Source organism: Chiloscyllium punctatum, chromosome 7 (assembly GCF_047496795.1).
Source record: "Chiloscyllium punctatum isolate Juve2018m chromosome 7, sChiPun1.3, whole genome shotgun sequence".
NCBI lineage: Eukaryota > Metazoa > Chordata > Chondrichthyes > Orectolobiformes > Hemiscylliidae > Chiloscyllium > Chiloscyllium punctatum.
In genome coordinates, this window is record NC_092745.1 from 45,293,618 (window position 1) to 45,320,158 (window position 26,541).

Below are 26,541 nucleotides of genomic sequence, written 5' to 3' on the forward strand. Positions count from 1 at the left end.
TATTCATTTCTTACATTGATCTGCGCAGCATATATGCACTTTGTCTGTTTTTTTGTAATGCAGGAACTGGCCAAGGCTTAGTTAAAAGTATCTCCCAAACCTGTGACTTCTGCCATCCCGAAGGACAAAGGCACATTGGACCATTATAGTCTTGAAGTCACCTTCTCCTTCCATGTCCCACACAACCAAGACCTAGAATTCTGCAGTCATTCTTCCACATTGGTTTGTAGTCCAAAAGAACAATGTGTGGTCCCTTAAAACTCTCAGTTTAAAGTCTTAACGACAAGGTTTTAAAGGTGAGAGTGCTACTAAATCAGGTTGACATTACAAAGTTCTTGATTTTAGTTGGTTATTGTTGTGTTGTTCTGCCTTATGTCCATCTTCTAAGCTGTAGGTTTGTGAAGACCTTTTGATAGCAACAAATATCCAAGAAGTAATCAACATCCTTTCTCCCCCAGTAGTCCAAACACCCCGAGCTATTTCATTAATGCTGTCCCCTCCACAATTCACGTCAGCGCTGATGAAGAGTCATATCAACTCAAAACGTTAGCTTACTTTCTTTCCTTGGATGCTGCCTGACCTGTTGTGATCTCATCCAATAGGTAATCCTTGTCAACTCCCAAGATGAGTGTTTGAGAAATGCATTTAATGTTGGCCAGTATCGAAAATGCTGATTCTGCTATTTATAAACAATTAACGATTTTTGAGAAGATTTCTTGCTCAGGTTGATGATAAGTATGCTAACTTACATACTTACTTATAAACAATGTTGCTTCTGTTGGTGTAAATAAACCATATCATCAAGTTGTTGGAGTACAGTCCATGAATTTTGTCTCCTTAGTGCAAAATTGTGCATTTAAAATCTGGATACTTCCATCATGACAGTACTATGTGTATTTATTCTGCCTGTCATGTAAACTGTCTGGTACTTTAGATGTGCAACCACTTCTGAATGGCTCGTCTTCAGTTAAACATGTTGTAGTGTGTGGCAAGTAGAAAAGGGAGGAGGAAATGGTGACTATTTAAAATCAAACTGTTGATTTGAAATTTCTCCAGAATTATTGGATTAGTATTTTCTTGTTACTAATATATTATTATCATCAAACAACATAATTCTAAGTAACACCAAAGTAAAAGATGACCACAGTAGATTTAATCTGTGTGAGTCATCAGTGGCAGCTCAGCAACTGAGAAGTTCCCTTTTGTTGACTGCTTAATCATTCTAAGAAGTTCTTTCAATCTCATTAGATACCCAGATGATGAACTGTGGAGCATGTTTGTTGATAATTTGTTCCTACGCTGCGAAGTATTTGAAAAATTCCATTTCAAGCAAGTTGAAGCCTCATTTTTTCTTGGCACTTGTTTGAATAGGATTCGAAGAGCCAGGTCTCAGAATTGATGCTTCTAAATCCAGCTTCCTTGATCCAAGTCGATAAAGTGTGGCACTGGAAAAGCACAACAGGTAATGCAGCATCTGAGGAACAAGAGAGTCAACATTTCGGGCTTAATCCCTCATCCTGCCTGACATGCTTTGCTTTTTCCAGCACCACACTTTATGGACTCTGACTTTTCCAGCAGCTACAGTCCTTACAATCTCCTTGACCCAAGCAACAGGGAAGATTTGTACGATCAGGGACAAGGTTCAGCACTGAAAGTTGCATTGGTGTCAATTTCTCAAAATCAAACTTAAGCAAATGTCGGCATCAGGATGACCATTGGCTGTTAAATTTGACTTTAATATATCAAATATTAAGATAAAAATCTGCAGCTCAGTTCTTCACTCTGCCTCCAGTTCAGTATTTTGTTTTTTTCAGGCTGAATCAGCATGGTTGAGACAGCAAACTCTGGTAAGATACCAGGACTATTAAAAATAAATACTATTGGAAGAAATATTAAATATTCTGAATTCACGATCCCTTAGCTTCATGTTCCTGATCAACTGTAATTTTTAACATTTTTTTTTACAGAACATGAGCATTGCTGGCTAAGCCAGCATTTAGTCTCCACCCATTGTTGACCTGGAGAAGTAGGTATTGGGCTGTCTCCTTGAATTGCTTTTTGAAAGTGAAATCTCGGATTTTAACCTTGCCAAAGTACGAGAATATAATTGCAAATCATGATGATGCATGAACTTTTGGGACTGGGTGATGGTGGTATTCCCATAAATCGACTGCTATTTTCTTTCCAAATGGAGAATATTATTGTGAACTCGTTGTATTAATTAGCAATTTTAGTGAAGCTCAATGAGTTTTAGATGTAATAAACTTGAGAATTCACTTGGGAGGTAAAGCAATGAAAGGCAGAAATGGGATTAAAAGGCTCATGTTGGTGTCATAGTAAAGAGAAAAGAATATAATGAACAGTTGAATAATCAAACACAAATTGTCTGGGTTTGACTTTCTGATGTTGAATGATGCCTGAAGGTCTGGTTTGTGATAGTTTATAGTGTCTGAACTTGATTTGGTTCCAGTGACGAGACGCTTTCTATCAAATCATCCACTCGTATAGTCAATCATCACCTTCTTGTTCTCTTTTTCATATTTTCTTTGGTTATAAATCATGGTTTCAGACTTTAAGATTCGTGAGCCTTTTGCCAACTTCTCTTCTCTGGGATTGCATGAAGTGCATTTGTTCTGTTAATTACTATATTGCTTGACATTTTGCACAATGAAAAGCCTTTACAGTGGATCAGATCGTCAGTTACTACTGTTTCATGTTGTTATCTAATAGGGTATATTTGCTACACAATGCAGCATTATTAGATAGCAGTGCTGTGCTGGTAGCTCCTCATTTGGGCTTCATTAGAGTTTTGCCCCAAATGAGGTGAAAGACATACTCCTTTCTACTGTACTCTTGACTCCTAATTAGATTCTCCATCCCAAGTATTTGCAATCAAGTCGACAATTGAAAAATAAGGACACTGAATTGGAACAAATGTTTTTATTGGTTAGATTTAATCTCATTTCTTATTCTGTTGTGTTTCCTGAATAATTGTTGAGGGCTTCTCAACATTGTAAAGCCTTGATATTTAAGGGGATGTCACAAGCTGATTGAACATGAGAAATAAATTTAACCCCTCAAGCTTGCTCTGTCATTCAAGAAAATCATGACCATGTAATTGTGGCTTGAACTCCACTTAGCACTACAAAACCTCAGATTCCCTTTTCAATTAAAAGTCTGTCAAATTTAGATTAGATTAGATTACTCACAGTGTGGAAACAGGCCCTTCAGCCCAACAAGTCCACACCGACCCACTGAAGCGCAACCCACCCATTACCCAACATTTACCCCTTTACCTAACACTATGGGCAATTTAGCATGACCAACTCACCTAACCTGCACATCTTTGGACTGTGGGAGGAAACCGGAGCACCCGGAGGAAACCCACGCAGACACAGGGAGAATGTGCAAACTCCACACAGTCTGTCGCCTGAGTCGGGAATTGAACCCAGGTCTCTGGCGCTGTGAGGCAGCAGTGCTAACCACTGTGCCACCATGCCGCCCGTCTTGAATATATTAAATAAACGGATCTGCATTTCTGTGTGGGTAATGAATTCCAGAGATTCCTTCTCAGTAGAAACTACTTAGCTCTGTTTTTGTTGCGATATCCCTTATTTTAAGCCGGTGACATGTTGTCATGCATGCTTCACTGAGAGTCCAAACATCCGTTAGTTTATTGAAACAGCTACACACAAAGCAAAATAATACTTGATTGTTTTTTTCTCGGATCTATTTTATAAATGATTTAGTGTTTGTTTGCATGAGATAAAGAAATATTACGTAAGTTTGTTCCTGGTGCTAATATTTTAGATGTCAGGTTGATTGAAACACTTGTATAAAATTGTAGAAACAAGTTTTTTAAAGCTCTGAGTAGGTGGGCTTTTAAAGCTTCTCTGCATATGACAATGTTCCTATGGGATTTTTTCAGTTCTGAGTGTATACTGGATAAAGGAGCATAGAAATGCTATTGCTTGGAGGATATAGGGATAATTTTGGGCTGGTGGAGAATCTTGGATTGACCAGAAGTATCTGAGGGTCCATTGAAAGTAGATGGAGGAGCATGGATTGATGAAACAGGGGCACTGTTGGTATTTGTGGAGAGACTTGAGTTGGCATGGAGGGTATCCTTTAGGAAAGTGTGAAGGGGCATGGTCTGGCATAATTTCAGGAACATTGAGGTAGGTAAGTGGTGAGGGCTAACTATTAAATTACACAAGAGGGATGAGTCTTGCAAAGAGAAGCATAACTTCTATCCCACCTCTGTGACTGTCTGTAAAATGTTTCTGTGGCTTTCCTCTAGTGAAGTCAGGGTAATTTTCCTGGTTGGCCAATATCTGGAAAAAGCTAATTGAAGCAAACACTTAAGGACTAAAGTAGAGTCCAAATGAAGTTCAAGCTAGGAGGTTCCATGGAAACCTTGGACAATTTCTGAGTTGAAACGGAACTTGCATGTAATGATTTGGCAATATTACAAATCCAAATGCTCTTAAATGGAAGCAATTGCATTACTGTTATCAGTTCAGTGCCCGACATTCCTCTATTTTGACTAGCATTGAACAGTTGTGGCCTTTGTTCATCCTGTTGACCAGTGCATGTAATGTGATTCTGTTATGTTTTCATTTCAAGCTTGAAATTAACACTTGAAGAGTAAAGAATTCTCAAGAACTACCTTTAACCATGAATGTTGTTATTATGCACACGTAGCAGTATGAAATGTCTGTTTGCGACATGAACACTCTAGTTGTTATATAAAAAAAAGCTTTGAGTCATAGAGATGTACAGCATGGAAACAGACCCTTGGGTCCAATTTGTCCATGCAGACCAGATATCCTAAATTAATCTAGTCTCACCTGCCAGCACCCAGCCCATATCCCACCAAACCCTTCCTATTCATATACCCGTCCAGATGCCTTTTAAATGTTGCAATCGTACCAGCCTCCTCCACTTCCTCCGGCAGCGTATTCCATACACGTGCCACCCTCTGCGTGAAAAAGTTCTCCCTTAGGTCTCTTTTATATCTTCATCTCTCACCCAAAACCTATGCCCTCTAGTTCTGGACTCCCCCTATCCGAGGGAAGAGACTTTGTCGATTTATCCTTATCCATGCCCCTCATGATTTTGTAAACCTCTATAAGGTCACTCCTTAGCCTTCGACGCTCCAGGGAAAACAGCCCCAGCCTATTCAACCTCATCCTATAGCTCACATCCTCTAACCCCGGGAACATCCTTGTAATTCTTTTTTGAACCCTTTCAAGTTTCACAATATCCTTCCGGTAGGAAAGAGAGCAGAATTGCACGCAATATTCCAAAAGTGACCAAACCAATGTCCTGTACAGCCGCAACATGACCTCCCAACTCCTGTACTCAGTACTCTGACCAATAAAAGAAAGCATACCAAATGCCTTCTTCACTATCCTATCTACCTGCGACTCCACTTTCAAGGAGCTATGAACCTGCACTCCAAGGTCTCTTTGTTCAGCAACACTCCCGTGGACATAGAACATAGAACATAGAACATAGAACAATACAGCACAGAACAGGCCCTTCGGCCCACGATGTTGTGCCGAACTTCTATCCTAGATTAAGCACCCATCCATGTACCTATCCAAATGCCGCTTAAAGGTCGCCAATGAATCTGACTCTACCACTCCCTCGGGCAGCGCATTCCATGCCCCCACCACTCTCTGGGTAAAGAACCCACCCCTGACATCTCCCCTATACCTTCCACCCTTCACCTTAAATTTATGTCCCCTTGTAACACTCTGTTGTACCCGGGGAAAAAGTTTCTGACTGTCTACTCTATCTATTCCTCTGATCATCTTATAAACCTCTATCAAGTCACCCCTCATCCTTCGCCGTTCCAACGAGAAAAGGCCGAGAACTCTCAACCTATCCCCGTACGACCTACTCTCCATTCCAGGCAACATCCTGGTAAATCTTCTCTGCACCCTCTCCAAAGCTTCCACATCTTTCCTAAAGTGAGGCGACCAGAACTGCACACAGTACTCCAAATGTGGCCTAACCAAAGTCCTGTACAGCTGCAACATCACTTCACGACTCTTGAATTCAATCCCTCTGCTAATGAACGATAATACTCCATAGGCTTTCTTACAAACTCTATCCACCTGAGTGGCAACCTTCAAAGATCTATGTACATAGACCCCAAGATCCCTCTGTTCCTCCACCTGACCAAGAACCCTACCATTAACCCTGTATTCCGCATTCTTATTTGTTCTTCCAAAATGGACAACCTCACACTTGGCAGGGTTGAACTCCATCTGCCACTCCTCAGCCCAGCTCTGCATCCTATCTAAGTCCCTCTGCAGCCGACAACAGCCCTCCTCACTGTCCACAACTCCACCTATCTTTGTATCATCTGCAAATTTACTGACCCACCCTTCGACTCCCTCCTCTAAGTCATTAATAAAAATTACAAACAGCAGAGGACCCAGAACTGATCCCTGCGGAACTCCACTTGTAACTGGACTCCATGCTGAATATTTACCATCTACCACCACTCTCTGACTTCTACCGGTTAGCCAGTTTTCTATCCAATTGGCCAAATTTCCCTCTATCCCATGCCTCCTGACTTTCCGCATAAGCCTACCATGGGGAACCTTATCAAATGCCTTACTAAAATCCATGTACACTACATCCACTGCTCTACCCTCATCCACATGCTTGGTCACCTCCTCGAAGAATTCAATAAGACTTGTAAGGCAAGACCTACCCTTCACAAATCCGTGCTGGCTGTCCCTAATCAAGCAGTGTCTTTCCAGATACTCGTAAATCCTATCCCTCAGTACCCTTTCCATTACTTTGCCTGCCACAGAAGTAAGACTAACTGGCCTGTAATTCCCGGGGTTATCCCTATTCCCTTTTTTGAACAGGGGCACAACATTCGCTACTCTCCAGTCCCCTGGTACCACCCCAGTTGCCAGTGAAGACGAGAAGATCATTGCCAACGGTTCTGCAATTTCCTCTCTTGCTTCCCACATAATCCTAGGATATATCCCGTCAGGCCCGGGGGACTTGTCTATCCTCAAGTTGTTCAAAATGTCCAACACATCTTCCTTCCTAACAGGTATCTCTTCTAGCTTATCAGTCCGTTTCACACTCTCCTCTTCAACAATACGGTCCCTCTCGTTCGTAAATACTGAAGAGAAGTACTTGTTCAAGACCTCTCCTATCTCTTCCGACTCAATACACAGTCTCCCACCACTGTCCTTGATCGGACCTACCCTCGTTCTCGTCATTCTCAGGTTTCTCACATATGCATAGAATGCCTTGGGGTTATCCTTGATCCTATCCGCCAGGGATTTTTCATGCCCTCTCTTAGCTCTCCTAATCCCTTTCTTCAGGTCCCTTCTGGCTATCCTGTATCCCTCCACTGCTCTGTCTGAACCTTGTTTCCTCAACCTTATGTAAGCCTCCTTCTTCCTCTTTACTAGACATTCAACCTCCCTCGTCAACCAAGGCTCCCTCACACGACCATTTCTTCCCTGCCTGATCGGTACATACATATCAAGGACACGTCGTATCTGCTCCTTGAAAAAGTCCCACATTTCCACCACATCCTTCCCTAACAGCCTATGCTCCCAACGTATGCTCCTCAAATCCTGTCTTACAGCATCGTAATTTCCCTTCCCCCAATTGTAAAATCTACCTTGTTGTGCGCACCTATCTCTCTCCATAACCAAGGTGAAAGTCACAGAATTGTGGTCGCCATCACCAAAATGTTCACCCACCAACAAGCCCACCACTTGTCCTGGTTCGTTACCGAGTACCAAATCCAATATGGCCTCCCCTCTGGTTGGACAATCTACATACTGCGTTAGAAAAGCTTCCTGGACACACTGCACAAACACCGCCCCATCCAATCTACTTGATCTAAAGAGCTTCCAATCAATATTTGGGAAGTTGAAGTCGCCCATGACTACGACCCTGTGGCTTCTGCACCTTTCCAAAATCTGTTTCCCAATCTGTTTCTCCACATCTCTGCTGCTATTGGGGGGCCTATAATAAACACCCAACAAGGTGACTTACCATTAAGAGTATAATCCCTCTAAGATTTGCTTTCCCAAAATGCAGCACCTCACATTTATCTAAATTAAACTCCATCTGCCATTTCTCAGCCCATTGCCCCATCTGGTCAAGATCCTGGTGCAATCTGAGGTAACCTTCTTTGCCGTCCATCTACACCTGTCAACTGCAGACTTACTAACTGTACCTCTTATGCTCGCATCCAAATCATTTATATAAATGATGAAAATTAGTGGACCCAGCACTGATCCTTGTGGCACTCCACTGGTTATAGGCCTCCAGTCTTTTTGGTTTTCTTGTGTTCATGTATATCTGAAAACATTTCTACATAATAATCTAATTCTCATGGTTCGTAGTTCCTATTTTTCCCATAAAATACAAATTAGCAGATGATGTAAATTTAGGAAAATTATGCTGATTTGACTGTTGGTATATGGAAGCTGGTTTAGTTCGTATTGCGGTAGTAGGAAGTCAATTTTGCTATTCCTTGGTCTCCCCTTCAAAGCAGATTTCAGCATTTTTGTAAGTATTGGTTGTGAAGCCTAAAATTTGAAGTGGGCAAGCATTTTTGAGCTCTTCAAGTTAAATGTACTACGTACCAAAACATGAAATTATTGTTAAACCTGCACTTTGTCCCCACAACCTTTCCACCACCCCTCCCCCCAAAAAATCTGGTTCGAAACTTAGCGCACTGAAGCAGCCTAAATTACCAGAGGGGACATGAGTGCAGTTGACTGTTTTCTCTCCTTTTTCTCCCAAAAATTTCATTTACTGTACAGTACTCAAGGTAGTATTGGGAGTTAACTATTATATGAAATCCATTGCATTCTGCTTGATGCAGCAGTGTACTGTCAGTGGAGGTCACCCTTTCACTGCTTCCCTATTGAATTCTTTTGTAAGAAACAAAAATGTTCTTCTTACGATTGTTTTCTGTTAAAGGAGTGGTCCTCATAAATAGGTTCAGACATGAACAGTGAAGCAGTTTTGAACAGAAGCGTTGTTCAACGTGTGAGCAGTTAACTCTCTATGGAGATGGCTTATAATTGATATAATGGTACTAATCCTCGAACTTTAATATACAACCGATGTTTTGAATGCTTCATAAATTCTTGCCTATGGCACCTAAATTTAGAATTTGTAAGGGTTGATGAGAATTCTAGGGTTTGTGCTTGCCATTTAAGTTAGGTGTGTTCAGTTGTAAAATTCTGAAGAATTCCATTCATTTTTTCCGAATGCTTCTCACTGTGCCCTGTAATTTATATGCAAATCCTTGAGGGGCGGGAGGGTGGGTGGTGTTGATCCATTTTCTCCAGACGTTCCACTGCTGCTGTCAGTGAAGAGCAAGTTTAGTCTTCACATTTGTTTGTAAGATGGCCTTGAGATGAAAAAATTCCTGCTTTTTGAGAATTGGTTACTGAAATCAAGTGGGACAAGCTGGTTCTCCTGTTGTCTTCTGTGCATCCCTTTAGGCTGTGTGAAAATGTACAGCTCTTTCATAGTTTGGTTAGTCCTAAAGGATTGTGAAATTGGAGAACTCTAAGCATGGAGCTTACAAGTGAGTCTGTCGCTCAGTTACTTTTGAGACCAGGGGTTCTGGACAACTGGTGTATTTTGGATTTTATCCAGTACCTTGTTCTAAGATAGTACAATTGAAGAATGTTCCACAAATCTTTCCCTTTCTGAGCTGCTTGGGCTTTTCCTCATAAACTGCTTTGTTGATTGTGTGTTTCTTTCAGTTTTGTTTCGGGGCTGTTTATTTCAATTTTAGTTGCTGTTTCTTTAAAAACCATCAGTGAATGTGGATGGCAGTATTGAGAGCTGTACTTTAGTCTGACCTGCAGATAAAATAGGTTTTTGTATTGACATTAAAGAGTGAATTTTGTGATGTTGGGCAGATTCAGCAGTTTGCTTGGGGGAAAATGCTGTTGATGTGTGAAAGACAAGGCGAGTCGAGGGTCAGCAGAAAGGTCATAAAATGTCTTTTCCAACAAAAAGGATACTGTATCATGTATTAGAGATATTGCTCAGCTCAAAACTGAATTACAGGGATTGAGCTGCTCTAAGATTAGTGAACCTTTCAGTGAGGGCTATTCAATAAACTGACTCCACCGGAAGTTGTAACTCTTAAGGGCAAAGGAAAGCAACAGCTCCCCTATACTCAGGTTGAAGGATGGTTGAAAATATTGCATCTTCTTCATTTGTCTAAGGTTGTATTGCAGGTTGATATACTATCACATCCCCTCTCCACCTGTCTGATCCTGTCATTCAATTTTAAGAAAGGAGTATAAACAGGAATGTGTCATTTTGCCACTTGAACTTGTTCCACCATTTGTATAGTTATAGTTGATAGTTACATGAATTCTGTCTTCAAACATGAAGCGTATATCCATTAACTCCATGTGCATCCACATATCTAACAAATTTTGTCTTCAGTATAATTAGTGACTGAGTATCCGCAGCACTCTAGTGTATCATATTTCTCAGATCCAACACTTTGAGTGAAGAAAGTTTTTCCAATCTTAGTTCAAAAATGGTACTTCCCTAATTCTGAGGCTATGACTTGGAGATTATTCAGCTAAGGGGATCATCGCTCAGCAACTACCCTTTTAAACGATGAAGTGTTTTTCATGTTTCATTGAGATCACCAGTGATTCTGGGTCAAGCTTACTCAATTGCTCCACGTACCAGGGATTCGTTTTTTTTCACCCTTTGTCACATTACTTTGAAGTGTGAATCCTACCTCAGCTAAACAGACCAGAGCTACTCTAGCCACGGTCCAGGCCCAATTCATTTGTTCAATTTTATACTGAAGTCTCTTTATTTTGAAAACAAACATGAAACTGTGTTCTCAGGTGTGGGCTGGATGAGTTTGCAGCTTTTGTGATTCACGTAAAAGAGCACATAGGTCCCTTTGAATGCAAATATTCTCTTGAGTTTTTATTCATTTGTGGGATGAGGCGTCGCTGGCTGGGCCAGCCTTTATTGTCCATCCCTAATTGCTCAGAGAACAGTTGAATAGTCAACTACTTTGTTGTAGGTCTTGAATTACTTGTGGGCCAGACCTTATAAGGACGGCAGTTTCCTTCCCTAAAGTACATTAATGAACCAGATGGGTTTTTCCAAAAATCGACAGTGGACTCATGGTCATCATTAGACCCTTAATTCCAGATATTTTGTTTTTATTGAATTCACATTCCACAATCTGCTGTGGTGGGATTTGAACCCAGTTCCCCGGAACATTATCTGGGTCTCTGGATTAACAGTCCAACAATAACACCGATAGGCTCTCGCCTTCCCCATTTTGAAATCTGCTTTTTCTATTTTTCTTGCAAAATGTATAGTTCTCACATGTAAGCATTAAATTTGGTCTGTCATTTGCTTAATACTCACTTCGTCTGCCTTTATACCTTTGCAGTTCCTTTGTTTCCTCCTAATAGCTTAAATTTGTATGAAATGCAAATTGAGCATGCATTATGCTCAGACCCTTCATTTAAAACATTAATATAAATTGCAGTTAGTTTATGTTTAAGCAGTGAATATTGAAGTATTGATCATTGATGGCAGATAAAGTATATGATTTCAGCAGATTGGTCAATGTCAATTTTGCGACTTGATAAATCCATCATGTTCTTTTGGTGAACAGTTGAAAAACATCTACAATCATGTTAACAATTGACTTGGTTATCCAAGTGGTTTTACTTTACTTACTTCTCCATTTGGTCCTGTGGAATCTTTATCAGTTAACACAAATGTCACTTTATTGATTTATTCCTGCAGATTAAACATCTTGATGAATCACATGATATTAGAAAGCATGATATAACATTAAGTCGTGTTTAGAGACAGTAGGATAGATATTGAAAAACTTGGTCAAATCTCAGGTTTAATGGAGTGTGAAGGAAAAATTAAGCAAAAGAGGTTTAGGGAGAAAGTCCAGAGCTTAGGATCGTGTGGCGAGAGGCGCAAACACCAATGGAAAAGCCAAGAAAATAGGGGATGCTAAAAAGCTAGAATTAGAGAAGCATAAATTTCTTAGGGTGCTCTGGAACTGGAGGAAAGGAGTACTCCATGAAGAGGTTTGAAAATGATATGAAAATTTAAAAATCTTACTTGTTGCTAAATTGGGAGCCAATGCATGTCAGTGAGCATGGAGGTTACAGATGAATGGACTTGATATGAGTCAGGATAGAGGATGCTTTGTATGACATCACATTTAACAAGTTTGATGTGAGAGTCTGGTCAGGCATGTACAGGAATAGTCCAATTTAAAGATATCAAAAATTAATGAACCAGATACGTTTTTATGACAATCAATATTAGATTCAGGGCAGCATTGCTGAGAATAGCTTTCAATTCCAGATATTATTAATTCACATTCCACCAGCTGTCATGGTGGGATCGATCCATATCTCCAGAGGATTAGACTGGGCCTCTGGATTTTTAGTCCAGTGACTTTGCCACTACTCCATGACTTCCAGTCGAATAACAGTTCCTTCTTTCCTCTAACCAAGACCATGTGACATCATTGCATTAGGTGGTGCTTCCTGCAGTCACACAGATATTAACTCTGTCAGACCATATACAGATTAAATTTCTGTTCACCCACACTGATCTTGTGGTGCAATGGTAATGTTAAGTTCACCTTAGGGTATAATGTCCATGGACATATGTCATAAATTGTCTAAACAGGCTGATCTAAAAATAACACAAACTACTTCAAGGACAGTGGAGGGGTCAGGCTGGTGCTGTGTGATATCAGTGTACATAAGGAGCCAATCCTGAAGAAGGGCTACACCCGAAACATCGACTTGTATACCTCATGATGCTGCCTAACTTGCTGTATTCTTCCAGCCTCCTGCCTGTCTACAGAAGGAACCTCGCATGGTTTTGCTTAATAACAACATTAGATGAGGAAAAGGAGTGGAGCAAGGATAAATCCTTGGAGTCACCACAGCTATGTCTGTGTGAACTGAATGCAAAACTATTGCAGGTGATTCTCTGGCTGAATTTAAATAAAGATGAAACCAGTGGAATGCATTCACACCCAACATTGGAGAAGAATGATACAGTAAACCCGTTAAAGGTTACAGATCGAAAAAGAAAGAGGAGACAAGATGGTTTAACTCTTGTCATCATTATATAACTTTGATAAGAGCCAGTTTCTTACTTTGGCAGGCCAAGAAGCCTAATTAGAGGCATTCAAACATTGAGTACCTATCACACCTTATCCGAAGTTATCTGGCCAACATTCGTTCTAAGCTGTAAATCTGTTGATGGAACTGCCATAATTGAGTTCCATCTGAATGGTGCTTAGATATCATGCAAATTGGCTCATTGACAAGGCCTTTTGGCTGGGTGTGTCAAGTATGTATAGTATCAGTGAGTTGTTTTTTTTAAAAAAGCAATGGAAGTTTCTTGTGCTTGCTTTGATTTTGTGATTGATATCTGTGAAGCTTCTCTTTAACCATTGTCCTTCCTCTGAGATGATTGTCCTACCCATCCATTGTTCAGAAAGTGCTGTATGCAGGTTTGTTTGTGACAACCTAAGCAACTGGAATGCATCAAAGGTAAAGGAATGTTGAGAATGTCACCTGACAGCCTGATGACCCAACTACTGGAACCCATGACATTCCTTGGCTTTAAATCTTTAACTTTCACACTTCTGAGTTTGGTATCATTCCAGAACAGGGGAAATTTGCACAAGGAGCACTTTTGTTCAGATTGAGTTCTCAAAGCACATTTTTCAGGATGAAAGTACCACACTTCAAACTGTGTGTTTTGAAGATTTTGCTGTCATTGGTTTAAGTTAACTGAATCGATTGTTCAACTGAGTAAGTGAAATGTAGACATTAAGAGGTAGTGTCATAATAGTCATGAGATTTGCAATCCAGAGACCCAGACTTATGAGAGGTAAGCGTTTAAATCCATCAGCTGAGATTGTGAAATTTGCATTAATCTGGGATGAAAATGCTCATCTGATGGTGACTGCAAAGCTATATTGTTGCTAGTTGAAAAAATCCATTTGGTTCATTAATGTCCTTCAGAGAATTAAAAATCTGCCATCCTTATCTGGTCTGATCTACTTTTGATTCCAGATCTACAGCACAATTGTTGTTTCTTAAACACCATCTGAAATGCCAAAACCGTTCCAAATTGATAAAACAAATTAAATTGGGCAGACCACCTGGAATTTTTATAATACTGGAAATTAATAAATATGAGACTTTGCCGGATGAAGGAGCAGTGCTCTAAAAGCTGGTGACTTCAAATAAACCTGTTGGACTATAACTTGGTGTAGTGTGACTTCTCACTTTGTCCACCCCAGTTCAACACTAGTACCTCCACATCATGGCTACTGCACACACACAGGGAAGATAGTGAGAGAGACACAGAATCTTTGAAAGGAGCAGAAACAGATCACTGTCAGGGAGTGTTTTTTCAGTTTTGCCAAAAAGGAGTTCCTCAATGTATTGTCAGAGTTGCCAAAATGACCTAAAACCAGAAGTCCGTGTGAATAGCCCAGAGACACTAAAAAGCTATTTTTCTTTCTTTTTATTTTCATGGGATGTGGGTGTCATGGCAAGGTCAGAATTTTTGTTGTCTGCTCATAATAGCCCTTAAAATGAGTGATTGCTGGGCCACTTTAGAGTAGACAGGCAGGAGGCTGGAAGACCGCAGCAAGCCAGGCAACATCAGGAGGTGGAGAAGTAGACGTTTCAGGTGTAATCCTTCTTCAGGACTGGGGGTGTTGTAGGGGGAGCTGCAGATAAAGGTGGTGGCGGGGTCAGGGTGGTAAAGTGGAGGTAGGTGAAGACATATAGAGGGTATGACCTGGTTGGTGAATGGGAGGAATGAATCCAGATGGTCGCAGGGAGGGGGAGGGGGAGGGGCTGGGAATGGAGTCGGGAGATGAGAAGGGAGGTTTCTTGAAATTGGAGAACTCAGTGTTGAGTTTTCTGGGCTGTCAGTTGCCCAGGCGGAAGATGAAGTGTTGTTCCTCCAATTTGCAGTTTGGTTTGTTGTGACAGTGGCGGTGATTTTCTCAAATTCCAGGAGCAGTAATTACTGTTCCATATGCTATTGCATTGTTTTGGAACTTTGGGGGAAAAAAGGTCAAAACAACAGCACTTTTAAAAAGGGAGAGGTACAGACAAAGGAAGCATATGGTGAGGTCAGTGCAGGAGAGAGAGAAAGAAAGAAACTGACACCACAGTCAGCCTGCACAGTTAGTGCCTTTGCTGTTTGAATTCGCTGGACATCTGTGTGTGTCTGGGAAAATCAACAAATAGTGAATTTCACAGCTGATCTTGGAGGAACTGTTTGGGCGAAGTCACAGCACAGAAACAGATAAGTGAATAGTTTTAACCTGGAGCAGTGCTTTGCAGAGGACTAAGACGGTGTTATTTTCTGGGTCTGTAGATTGTGAAGGAGCAAAAATGACCTTTCTTTGAGTGATATGCGCTTCCTGTCAGATATGGGAGTTTAAAGAGAGTTCAAGGGTTACTGTGGATTATATCTGCGATTAAATGCTGTTGGTTGCAAATCCTATCAGATCGATGGATTGTTTGGAGAGACAGTTCGTGGTAGTGAGGAATTTGCAATAGCAACAGTATATGATGGATAGCAGTTATAGGAAGGGGAAGTGTCGCAGATACAGTCACATAGATGGGTTAAATCCAGGAAAGGTAAGAGAGGTTAGTGCAGGAGTCTTCTGTGGCTATCCCCATTTCAAACAAGTATGTGATGGATTCTCATGGGAACGCAGCATGAACAGCCGAGTTTCTGGTATTGAGACTGGCTCTAATGCAATGAGGGTTATGTCGGTTTCCAAGAGATCAACTGTGTTAGGGGACAGTCTAGTCTGAGGTACAGACAGAGGTTTCTGTGGCCAGCACCAAAAAATCAGAATGGTGTGTTGCTTCTCTGGTGCCAGGATCAAGGATGTCTCAGAGAGGGTGCAGAATATACTCAAGGGGGAGAGAGGCCAGCAAGAGGTCACTGTCCACTTTGGAACCAATGACATAGGGAGGGGAAAGGTTGAGATTCTGAAGGGAGACGACGGAGAGTTAGGCAGGAATTTAAAAAGGAGATCCTAGAGAGTCGTAATATCTGGATTACTCCCGATGCTACGAGCTTATGAGGGCAGGAATAGGATGATAGAGCAGATGAATGCATGGCTGAGGAACTGGTTTATGGGAGAATGAATCACATGTTTGGTTCATTGGAATCTCTTTTGGGGTAGAAGTGACCTGTACAAGAAGGATGGATTGCACCGAAATTGGAAGGGGACTAATACTGGCAGGGAAATTTGCTAGAGCTGCTCGGGAGGATTTAAGCTAGTAAGGTGGGGAGTGGGTGGGACATAGGGAGAGAGTGAGGAAAGAGATCAATCTGAGACTGGTGCAGTTGAGAACAGAAGTGAGTCAAACAGTCAGGGCAGGCAGGGACAAGGTAGTACTAATAAATTAAACTGAATTTATTTGAATGTAAGAAGCCTAACATGGAAGGCAGATGAACTCGGCATCGTTCAGAACATGGGACTGGGGTATCATAGCAATTACAGAAGCATGGCTCAGGGATGGGCAGGACTGGCAGCTTAATGTTCCAGGATACAAATGCTACATGAAGGATAGAAAGGGAGGCAAGAGAGGAGGGGGAGTGGCATTTTTGATAAGGGATAGCATTACAGTTATACTGAGAGAGGATATTTCAAGAAATACATCCAGGGAAGTTATTTGGGTGGAACTGAGAAATAAGAAAGGAATGATACCCTGATTGGGATTGTATTATAGACTGCCTAATAGTCAGAGGGAAATTGAGAAATAAACTTGTAAGGAGATCTCAGCTATCTGTAAGAATAAAAGGGTGGTTACGGCAGGGATTTTAACTTTCTGAACATAGACTGGGACTGCCATAGTGTTCAAGGTTTAGATGGAGAGGAATTTGTTAAGTGTGTACAAGACAATTTTCTGATTCAGTACGTGGATGTACCTACTAGAGAACGTGCAAAACTTGACATACACTTGGGAAATAAGGCAGGGCAGGTGACTGAGGTGTCATTGAGGGGAGCACTTTGGGGCCAGCAACCATAATTCTATTAGATTTAAAATAATGATGAAAAAGGATAGACCAGATCTAAAAGTTGAAGTTCTAAATTGGAGAAAGGCCAGTTTTGAAGGTATTAGGCAAGAACTTTCAAAAGCTGATTGGGGGCAGATGTTCACAGGTAAAGGGACGGCTGGAAAATGGGAAGCCTTCAGAAATGAGATAACAAGAAACCAAAGAAAGTATATTCCTGTTAGGGTAAAAGGAAAGGCTGGTAGGAATAGGAAATGCTGGATGACTAAATAAATTGAGGGTTTAGTTAAGAAACAGAAGGAAACATATGTCAGGTACAGACAGGAAAGATTGTGTGAATCCTTAGAACAGTATAAAGGCAGTCGGAGTATATTTAAGAGGGAAATCAGGAGGGCAAAAAGGGGACATGAGCTAGCTTTGGCAAACAGAATTAAGGAGAATCCAAAGGGTTTTTACAAATATATTAAGGACAAAAGGGTAACTAGAGAGAGAATAGGGCCCCACAAAGATCAGCAGAAAATGGGGGAGATACTAAGCAAGTATTTTGCATCAGTATTTACTGTGGAAAAGGACATGGAAGATATATAATGTAGGGAAATAGATGGTGACATCTTGAAAAATATCCATATTACAGAGGAGGACGTGCTGGATGTCTTGAAACGCATGAAGATGGATAAATCTCCAGGACCTGATCAGGTGTACCCTGGAACTCTGTAGGAAGCTAGGAAAGTGATTGCTGGGCCTCTTGCTGAAATATTTGTATCACCGATAGACACAGGTGAGGTGCCAGAGGACTGGAAGTTGATTAACGTGGTGCCTCTGTTTAAGAAGGGTGGTAAGGACAAGTCAGGGAAGTAATGACCAGTGAGCCTGACGTCGGTGGTGGGCAAGTTGTTGGAGGGAATCTTGAGGGACAGGATGTACTTGTATTTGGAAAGGCAAGGACTGATTAGGGATAGTCAACATAGCTTTGTGCATGAGAAATCATGTCTTTCAAACTTGATTGAGTTTTTTGAAGAAGTAACAAAGAGGATTGATGAGGGCAGAGCGGTAGATGTGATCTACATGGACTTCAGTAAGGTGTTAACAAGATTTCCCATGGGAGACTGGTGAGTAAAGTTAGGTCTCACGGGATACAGGAGAACTAGCCATTTGGATGCAGAACTGGCTCAAAGGTAGAAGACAGAGGGTGGTGGTGGAGGGTTGTTTTTCAGACTGGAGGCCTGTGACCAGTGGAATGCCACAAGGATCGGTGCTGGGTCCGCTACTTTTCGTCATTTGTATAAATTATTTGGATGTGAGCATAAGAGGTACAGTTAGTAAGTTTGCAGATGACACCAAAATTGGATGTGTAGTGGACAGCAAAGAGGGTTACCTCAGTTTGCAGCAGGATCTTGATCAGATGGGACAATAGGCTGAGAAATGGCAGATGGAGTTTAATTCAGATAAGTGCAAGGTGCTGCATTTTGGGAATGAAAACCTTAGCAGGACTTATATACACTTAATAGTAAGGTCCTAGGGAGTGTTGCTGAACAACGAGACCTTGGAGTGCACGTTCATAGCTCCTTGAAAGTAGAGTCGCAGATGGATAGGATAGTGAAGAAAGTGTTTGGTATGCTTTCCTTTATCAGAGTATTGAGTACAGGAGTTGAGATTCTGGATTAGTGGTGCTGGAAGAGCACAGCAGTCCAGGCAGCATCCAAGTAGCTTCGAAATCGACGTTTCGGGCAAAAGCCCTTCATCAGGAATCCTGATGAAGGGCTTTTGCCCGAAACGTCGATTTCGAAGCTACTTGGATGCTGCCTGAACTGCTGTGCCCTTCCAGCACCACTAATCCAGAATCTGGTTTCCAGCATCTGCAGTCATTGTTTTTACCTTCAGGAGTTGAGAACTCATGTTGTGGCTGTGTAGGACATTGGTTAGGCCACTGTTGGAATATTGAGTGGAATTCTGCTCTCCTTCCTATGGGAAGGATGTTGTGAAAGTTGAAATGGTTCAGAAAAGATTGGGGCAGCACTGTGGCTCAGTGGTTAGCACTGCTGCCTCACAGCACCAGGGACCCGGGTTCAATTCCCACCTTGGGCAACTGTCTATGTGGAGTTTACATGTTCTCCCCGTGTCTGCGTTGGTTTCCTCTGGGTGCTCCGGTTTCCTCCCACAGTTAAAGATGTGCAGTTCAGGTGTATTGGCCATTCTAAATTGCCCGTAATGCTGGGTGCATGAGTCAGAGGGAAATGTAGAGGAATGGGTCTGGGTGGTTTGCTCTTCGGAGGGTCGGTGTGGATCTGTTGGGCCGAAGGGCCTGTTTCCACACTGTAAGTAATCTAATCTAATCTTTCAAAAAATTTACAAGAATGTTGCCAGGGTTGGAGGATTTGAGCTATAGGGAGAGGCTTTGAAGGCTGGGGCTGTTTTCCCTGGAGCATCGGAGGCTGAGGTTTGACCTTGTAGAGGTTTACAAAATTATGAGGTGTGTCTTTTCCCTGGGGTGGGGGAGTCCACAACTAGAGGGCATAGGTTTAGGGTGAGAGGGGAGAGATATAAGAGAGACCTAAGGGGCAACTTTTTTCAGGCAGAGGATGGTACGTGTATGGAATGAGCTGCCAAAGGATGTGATGGAGGCTGGTACAATTGCAACATTTAAGAGGCATTTGGATGGGAATATGAATAGGAAGGGTTTGGAGGGATATGGGCCAGGTGCTGGCAGGTGGGACTAGATTGGGTTGGGATGTCTGGTCGGCATGGATGGGTTGGATGGAAGGGTCTGTTTCCATGCTGTACATCTCTATGACAGTGGAGGAGGCCAAGGTTGGCCAAATCGAAAAGGGATTGGGAAGGGGAAATAAATTAGGTGGTGACTGGGAAGTCCAATCAGCTCCTGCAGGCCTGGCTGAGATGCTCGGCGAACCGTTACCGAAGTTTACATTTCAGAGGGCAACAACTGTCAATCACAGGCTGGTGGGTCTGGAGTACAAATAGATCAGATTTAGTGAAGATGGCGGACTTGCTTCCCTGAAGGGTATTAGTGAACCAAATGCATTCTTACAGCAATCTTCCTTGTCTTGCCCATCCATTGTTCAAAACCTACTTCAACTCTAGCCTTTCAGAGTTTGTAGCATTTTCTGTTTTCTGTGCCAGTTTGAGAGTTGAGTCAAGATGTAACAATTAGGAAAATACCTGGTTTTTAGAAGAGGAACAACAACAATTACTGTGATTTCTTTTTAGTGTTTTCGATCAGCCTATCCAGCCATACTATTACACAGCACTAGAGCAAGTGGGTCTTGAATCCAAGCCTCCTGGTCCAGCGGAAGGAAGAATACTACTGTGCCACAAAATCTTTAAGAAATACCCTGATGTTTGGTCTGTGTGAATGAGTATCACCTGAAGGATGTTACATATGCAGCTGGTCACAGTTCCAACTGTACAGAGTCATCGAGTTATACAGCCTGGAGACTGACCCTTCAGTTCAACTCATCCACGCCAACCAGACATCTCAATCTACCTTCGTGCCATTTTCCAGCATTTGGCCTGTACCACTCAAAACCCTTCCAGTTCATATACCCATTCAGATACCTTTTAAATGATGTAATTGTACCTGCCTCCGCCACTTCCTCTGGCAGTTTATTCATAACAAGCAGCACCCTCTGCATGAAAAGGTTACATCTCATGTCTTTTTAAATCTTTCCCCTCTAACCTTAAACCTACCCCCTGCAGTTTTGGATTCTCCCACCCTCGGAGAAAGGCTTTCACTATTCATCCTATCCATACCCCTCATGATTTTAAAAACCCCTCTAAGGTCACCCCTCATTCTCCAATGCTCCAGGGAAAATAGCCTCAGCTTACTCAGCCTCTCCCTATAACTCAGACCTTCCAGTCCTGTAACATCCTTGTAAATCTTTTCTGCACCTTCTCAAGTTTAACAACTTACTTCCTTTAGAAGGATGACCAGAATTGAACATAGTATTCCAAAAGTGGCCTCACCAGTGTCCTGTGCAGCTGCAATATGACATCCCAACCCTCTACGCAATGTTCTGACCAATGAAGACAAGTGTATCAAACGTCTTCTTCACCATTCTGTCCACCTGCAAATCCAATTTCAAAGAACTGTGCACACACACCCCTAGGTCTCTTTGTTCGGCAACACTCCCCAGGGCCCTACCATTTACTATACAAGTCCTGTCCTAATTTGCATTACCAAAATGCAGCACTTCTCATTTATCAAAATTAAACTCCATCTGCCAATCTTTGGCTCATTGGCTCATCTGTTCAAGGTCTTGTACTGTGAGGTTAGCTTCTTCATTGTGCACTACAACATCAATTCTCGTGTCATCTGCAAACTTACTAATCATACTTCCTATATATGCAAATCATTTGTGTAAATGACAAAAAGCAGTGGACCCTGCACTGATCTTTGTGGAATATATCTGGTCACAGGCTTTCAGTCCAAAAAGGCAACCTCTACCACCACTCTCTGTCTCCGACGTTCAAGTCAATTTTGTATCCAATTCGCTAGCTCCCCCTGGATTCCATATGATTTTACCTTGCTCACCAGTCTACCATGTGGAATCTTGTTGTATGCCTTACTGAAGTCCATGTAAACATATAATCTATTGTTCTGCCTTCATGAATTGTCTTTGTCACCTTTTGAAAATGCTCAATCAAGCTCATGAGAAATGATTTCCCACGCACAAAACCATGTTGACTATTCCTAATCGGTTGTTGCATTACCAAATGCATGTAAATCCTGTCCCACAGAATCCCCTCCAACAGCTAGTGTGTGAACATTCCGTCATAATTTACCAGCCCAAGGATCTGACTTCGGTCGCCTTCCTTTATCTTCCAATGGGCGTAATCTTGACCTGTTGATTCTGTGGCCCAGTAAGTCACTTACAGCGCCCTGAAACACACATTTTTCCCTTTTTAGGCAAGCACCACCTTTGAAAAAGCCCGTAGGACGTTAACTAAGTTCTCTAAGTGTTCCTTTTTAGTTTTCCCTATTATTAGAAAGTTGTCGAGGTCGTGAGCCCAATTCTGACTTGAAGTAGACATTGCAAATGTTCTCCATTGTCTGCTGAAAAGTTGAACAGGCTGAAGATACCCAAATGGCAGTCTCATTTATTGGTACAAGCCCTTATGTGTATTAATTGTAGCATACTTCTGGAAATCCTCATCTAAATGCAGTTACAAGTCCAGCCTTGTGAAGGATGCCCCCTTGCCAGCTTTGCATATAAATCCTCTAGAATTTATAATGCGAATGATTGGGTGTATATCCGGCTGCAGAAAGCGGTTTACCATTTGTTTAAAATCCTCACAAAGGCAAACTGACCCGTCAGACTTCAAAACTGAGGGGACCTGCAGAATCGTGAAATTGCTTCCTGGTCGACATGCAACGTGGCCTTGACTCCTCTGATAGTCCATAGACCATCCTGGAAGTTTGCGGGTATTTAATTAGAATTTCCCTCCAGCAATCATTTTCTAATTGAAAAGTGTTGAGCCCAGTCGAGGTGAGTCTCTCGCAACCAACTTTGCCCCATCAAGCTTGGGCCCGAGCCTTTTACTACAATTAGTGATAACTGAACTAGCTGCTTTTTATAAGAGAGAATCGAAGTTGCATGGTTAAGTAATATGTACAGGAAATTTAAAGAATAAAAATAATAGAATCATAAAAATTTAAATCTCTCTTCCCTGATTATGAAAGCTTGGGAGAAAGCAATTCGGTCTCTTCAAGCATTTGAGACAAAGCTATTACAGAAGATTAAATCTGTTAATCTGTAATGGTTCCCCAGTATAGTTCTTGGCCTGGTCAAGTTCTTGCACAAGCTTAAAGGCTGGAATCCAGAGCAAATTTTGTTAAAAACTGGTTCTGTGATCACTGATACTGTCATACAGGTATTGACCCCCATGAGAACTGGATGCCCAATTAACGTTTTGATTGGTTCTGATTTGGATGTTGGTAAGCAACTTAACTTGTCCAAACCAGATGGAGATGGACTTTCCAGGGCATGAACTCTCCTGGATACTAGCCTGAGAGTTATCATGCTCAGTTTAGGTCTAATAGGACTCATTAGCTGTCTCAGTCGGCATATCGCAGCAACTATAATGGCTTGCCAGACTAGAGTCTGAAGAAAATTTTAACCGTATGGCTGAGGCTTGGCTTTATTTTGAAGTTTTGTTGTGGACCGACCTGGAGTCTGTCTGATCAGGGTATGTTCTCGATGAGGCCATGCAATTGTCTTCACTCAAGTGGTGCACCCACTCAGCCAGACTGGCAAGAGTGTTCAGTTCCATCTTGTTGCATTTCCCAATGATAAAATCAGTTGTCGTGCTGATTTAAAGTTGGACTTCAACTAGTAGGCATTTTTTCATGGTTACATCGTTAATTCCACACACCAAACAGTCTCTCAGAATCTCATTAAGGGGAAAAAATGAAGTCACATGTTCTTCCACTCATCTTACCTTCAGTCAAAAATCTCAATATGGCTTCCCCTGGTTCTCTAATTCTGAGATGCTATCACTGTTACTCAGCAATTCAAGGAAGAATGGGGTTGTAGTATTCCTTAACTATGTCGATTAATTCTTGAAAATGTTTAGTATCTGGTGCCTCAGGGAAAGTTCGGTTCCTAATGGGCAGCACGGTGGCACAGTGGCTAGTACTGCTACCTCACAGAGCCAGAGACCTGGGTTCAATTCCCACCTCAGGCAACTGTCTGTGTGGAGTTTGCACATTCTCCCCGTGTCTGCAAGGGTTTCCTCTGGGTGCTCCGGTTTCCTCCCACAGGGTAGGTGAATTGGCCATGCTAAATTGCCCGTAGTGTTAGGTGAAGAGGTAAATGTAGAGGAATGGGTCTGGGTAGGTTGCTCTTCAGAGGGTTGGTGTGGACATATTGGGCCGAAGGGCCTGTTTCCATACTGTAAGTAATCTAATCTAGTAAGAAAAAAGCTGAGGCACCACAGGCTGTCAGGAGAATTACTTGTTGCTTTTCATCTGCCACAATGTCATACGTCCAGAAAAAATAACACGTTCCTTCTAAATACTGGGCCCAGTCCTCGACGGCAGGGTTGAATGAGTCAAACTTCCCAAACAAAGGCATGATGTAAGAAATCCTTACCACAACTGTTGCATGTGTGTTCCTTCAGATTAGTACTCTTGTCATTGAAATAAATAAGGGGTTGAAGAGTCACTTTAGACATAGATAAAGTGAATAACAATGTGCTTTTCCCTAAGGTGGCTGTGTTCAAAACTAGAAGACAGATTTTCAAACTGTGATGAGAAAGATTTAAAAAGGACACGAGGGGCAACTTTTTTACACAGAGAGTTGCTCATGTGTGGAATGAACTGCCAGAGGAAGTGGTGGATGAAGGTACCATTACAACATTTAAAAGAAGTTTGGATAAATACATGAATAGGAAAGGTTTGGAGGAAAATGGGCCACACCCAAACAGGTGGGACTAATTTAGCTTGGGAACATGGTCGGTATGGACTAGTTGGACCAAAGGATCTGTTTTGATGCTCTATGACATTATGACTCTAACTAATCCACCACTGATGTCTGTCTCACCTTTCTAAAATAATGGAACTACATTAGCCATCCTCTAGTTTTCAGTCACCTCAGCTGTGGTGCTGTTGATGATACAATGTCTCAGCAAAGGGCCCTGAAATCTGTTCCCTAGCTTCCTATAATGTTCTGGGATAAACCTGCTCAGGTCCCAGGGATTTATCTACCTTTATGTGTTTTAAGACCTCTGACACTACCTCTTCTGTAATAGTTTTGTCTCAAATAGTTGAGGACACCGAATTACTTTCTCCCAAACTTTCATGATCGGGGAACAGAGATTTAGATTTCTATGATTCTTCAGTTTTTATTCTTCCTGTATATTTTAAAATCATCATTTAACCATGTAAATTAGAGGCATGAAAACTGTGCGGAATGTCTGCAGTACTTGAACTGCACAACTACGTCAGATACTTAGAATGTTTCTGGTTTGATTCTGGGCCAAACTGAACTTTTAAGATCAAGTTCAGGATCCCACGCTAGTTTTTCTTGTTATTGAAATAAGTTATTTGTATTAGTACCACAGAAACTCTCCCAGTCCCTCTTGTGTTATTTTGGCAAGTCTAATTGGAAGTTGGTAGAAATTCATGTTAATTGAGTTATTTTTGAAGCAACTATTTGGCTCCTTTTGTTGACTCAAGTATGTGTGAAGTTGACTTTGCCTCATGATGTTCCTTAAACAGCCAGTTAAACTGAACTTTTGTCATTTTTATCTTGTCAGCATGAGTTGACACTCCTTTTAGTTGCTAAGCAGATCCGTGCACACTTTGTAAAGCGCATCTTCTTTATTTTATCGGGACATGACAAACAGCAGGAGCTGGTATTCTTGGAATGTTCTCTCCTTCCATTAACATTCACACTTAGATCTTGAGGTATATTGCTGAATTTGAATTAATGCAAAGAAGTTCTCACAGTCCCATGGTTGATTGTTCATTTTTGGTCTGTAATGTGTCTGCAGCTGAGGTATTGGAAACTGCAGTGGATTTTGTGGCAAAGCAAATTGGCACTGCATTGTGCCATCCTGAACTATGTATACTTGCACAGTCTTGATTTTGATTCTTGGCATGTACTGCTAATTGATGAGTTGGGGTGGTGCTTCAGGGTTTCAGAGGGTGCTTTGGTATACTTGGAGTGAAAAACTTGTTTAGGTTCCTGACTGCTTCAGTATTTGTTTGCATAAAAATGAAGTGTTGGAGAAACTTAGCACACCTGGTAGTGTCTATGGAGAGAAGCAGAATTAACATTTTGAGCTATCACTATCTGTTGGCTCTGGTGGAGTTTTTATATGGTGTGAACATGAATAGGCTTGCTTTTGATAGTTTCCACTGTCTCTTGCCTTGATCACCATCTTGGCTGAAATCCTTGGAAGGCTGTATGCTAGTGCTTTTGAAATGGTTTATTCTTTTTATATCCATCGTGATCATGTGTAAAATGAATTGCAACAGATTTACTTATGTTGTGAAATTGGCTGGATGCATTGATACACCCTCATTGTTGATGAAGGGCTTATGCTTGAAATGTCGATTCTCCTGCTCCTCTGATGCTGCCTGACTGGCTGTCTTTTCCAGCACTATACTCTTTGATTATCAATGCATTGTTGTCAGGTTATTTTTGGTGGTAAGCAATGTTCATGGCACAACGTTCTATCTGACAGTTACTATTTCCGTCTAGTTCTTAAAGATAACATAGTATCATTGCTGTTCCATGTTTGTGGCCTTGAATTTCTGTTAATTCTGTTACCTGGAGACTATTTAGGTGTGGTGTTTATAGTAATGAACTGGTTATGCGTGTATCACATAGTTCTGAAAAGGTTTGTTGTGTAGCTTCATTTCTTTCCATCGGTGGAATGTGCAAAAATTCAATATTT

At 41.6% G+C, this 26,541-nt stretch overlaps 1 protein-coding gene across 9 annotated transcripts in view; it reads left to right on the plus strand.

The window, feature by feature from the left end:
- Positions 1–26,541, plus strand: part of rasal2 (RAS protein activator like 2) — a 413,768-nt gene that overhangs the window by 219,617 nt on the left and 167,610 nt on the right. Inside the window, exon 1 of one of the 9 annotated variants that reach the window (XM_072573474.1) lies at positions 9,396–9,598. The exons of the other annotated variants lie outside the window; for them this stretch is intronic. Coding sequence (XP_072429575.1) covers positions 9,586–9,598 — 13 coding nt within the window. The 5' untranslated portion in view covers positions 9,396–9,585. Of the gene's footprint in view, positions 1–9,395; positions 9,599–26,541 lie in introns of those variants that run through there. 9 annotated transcript variants of the gene reach the window in all.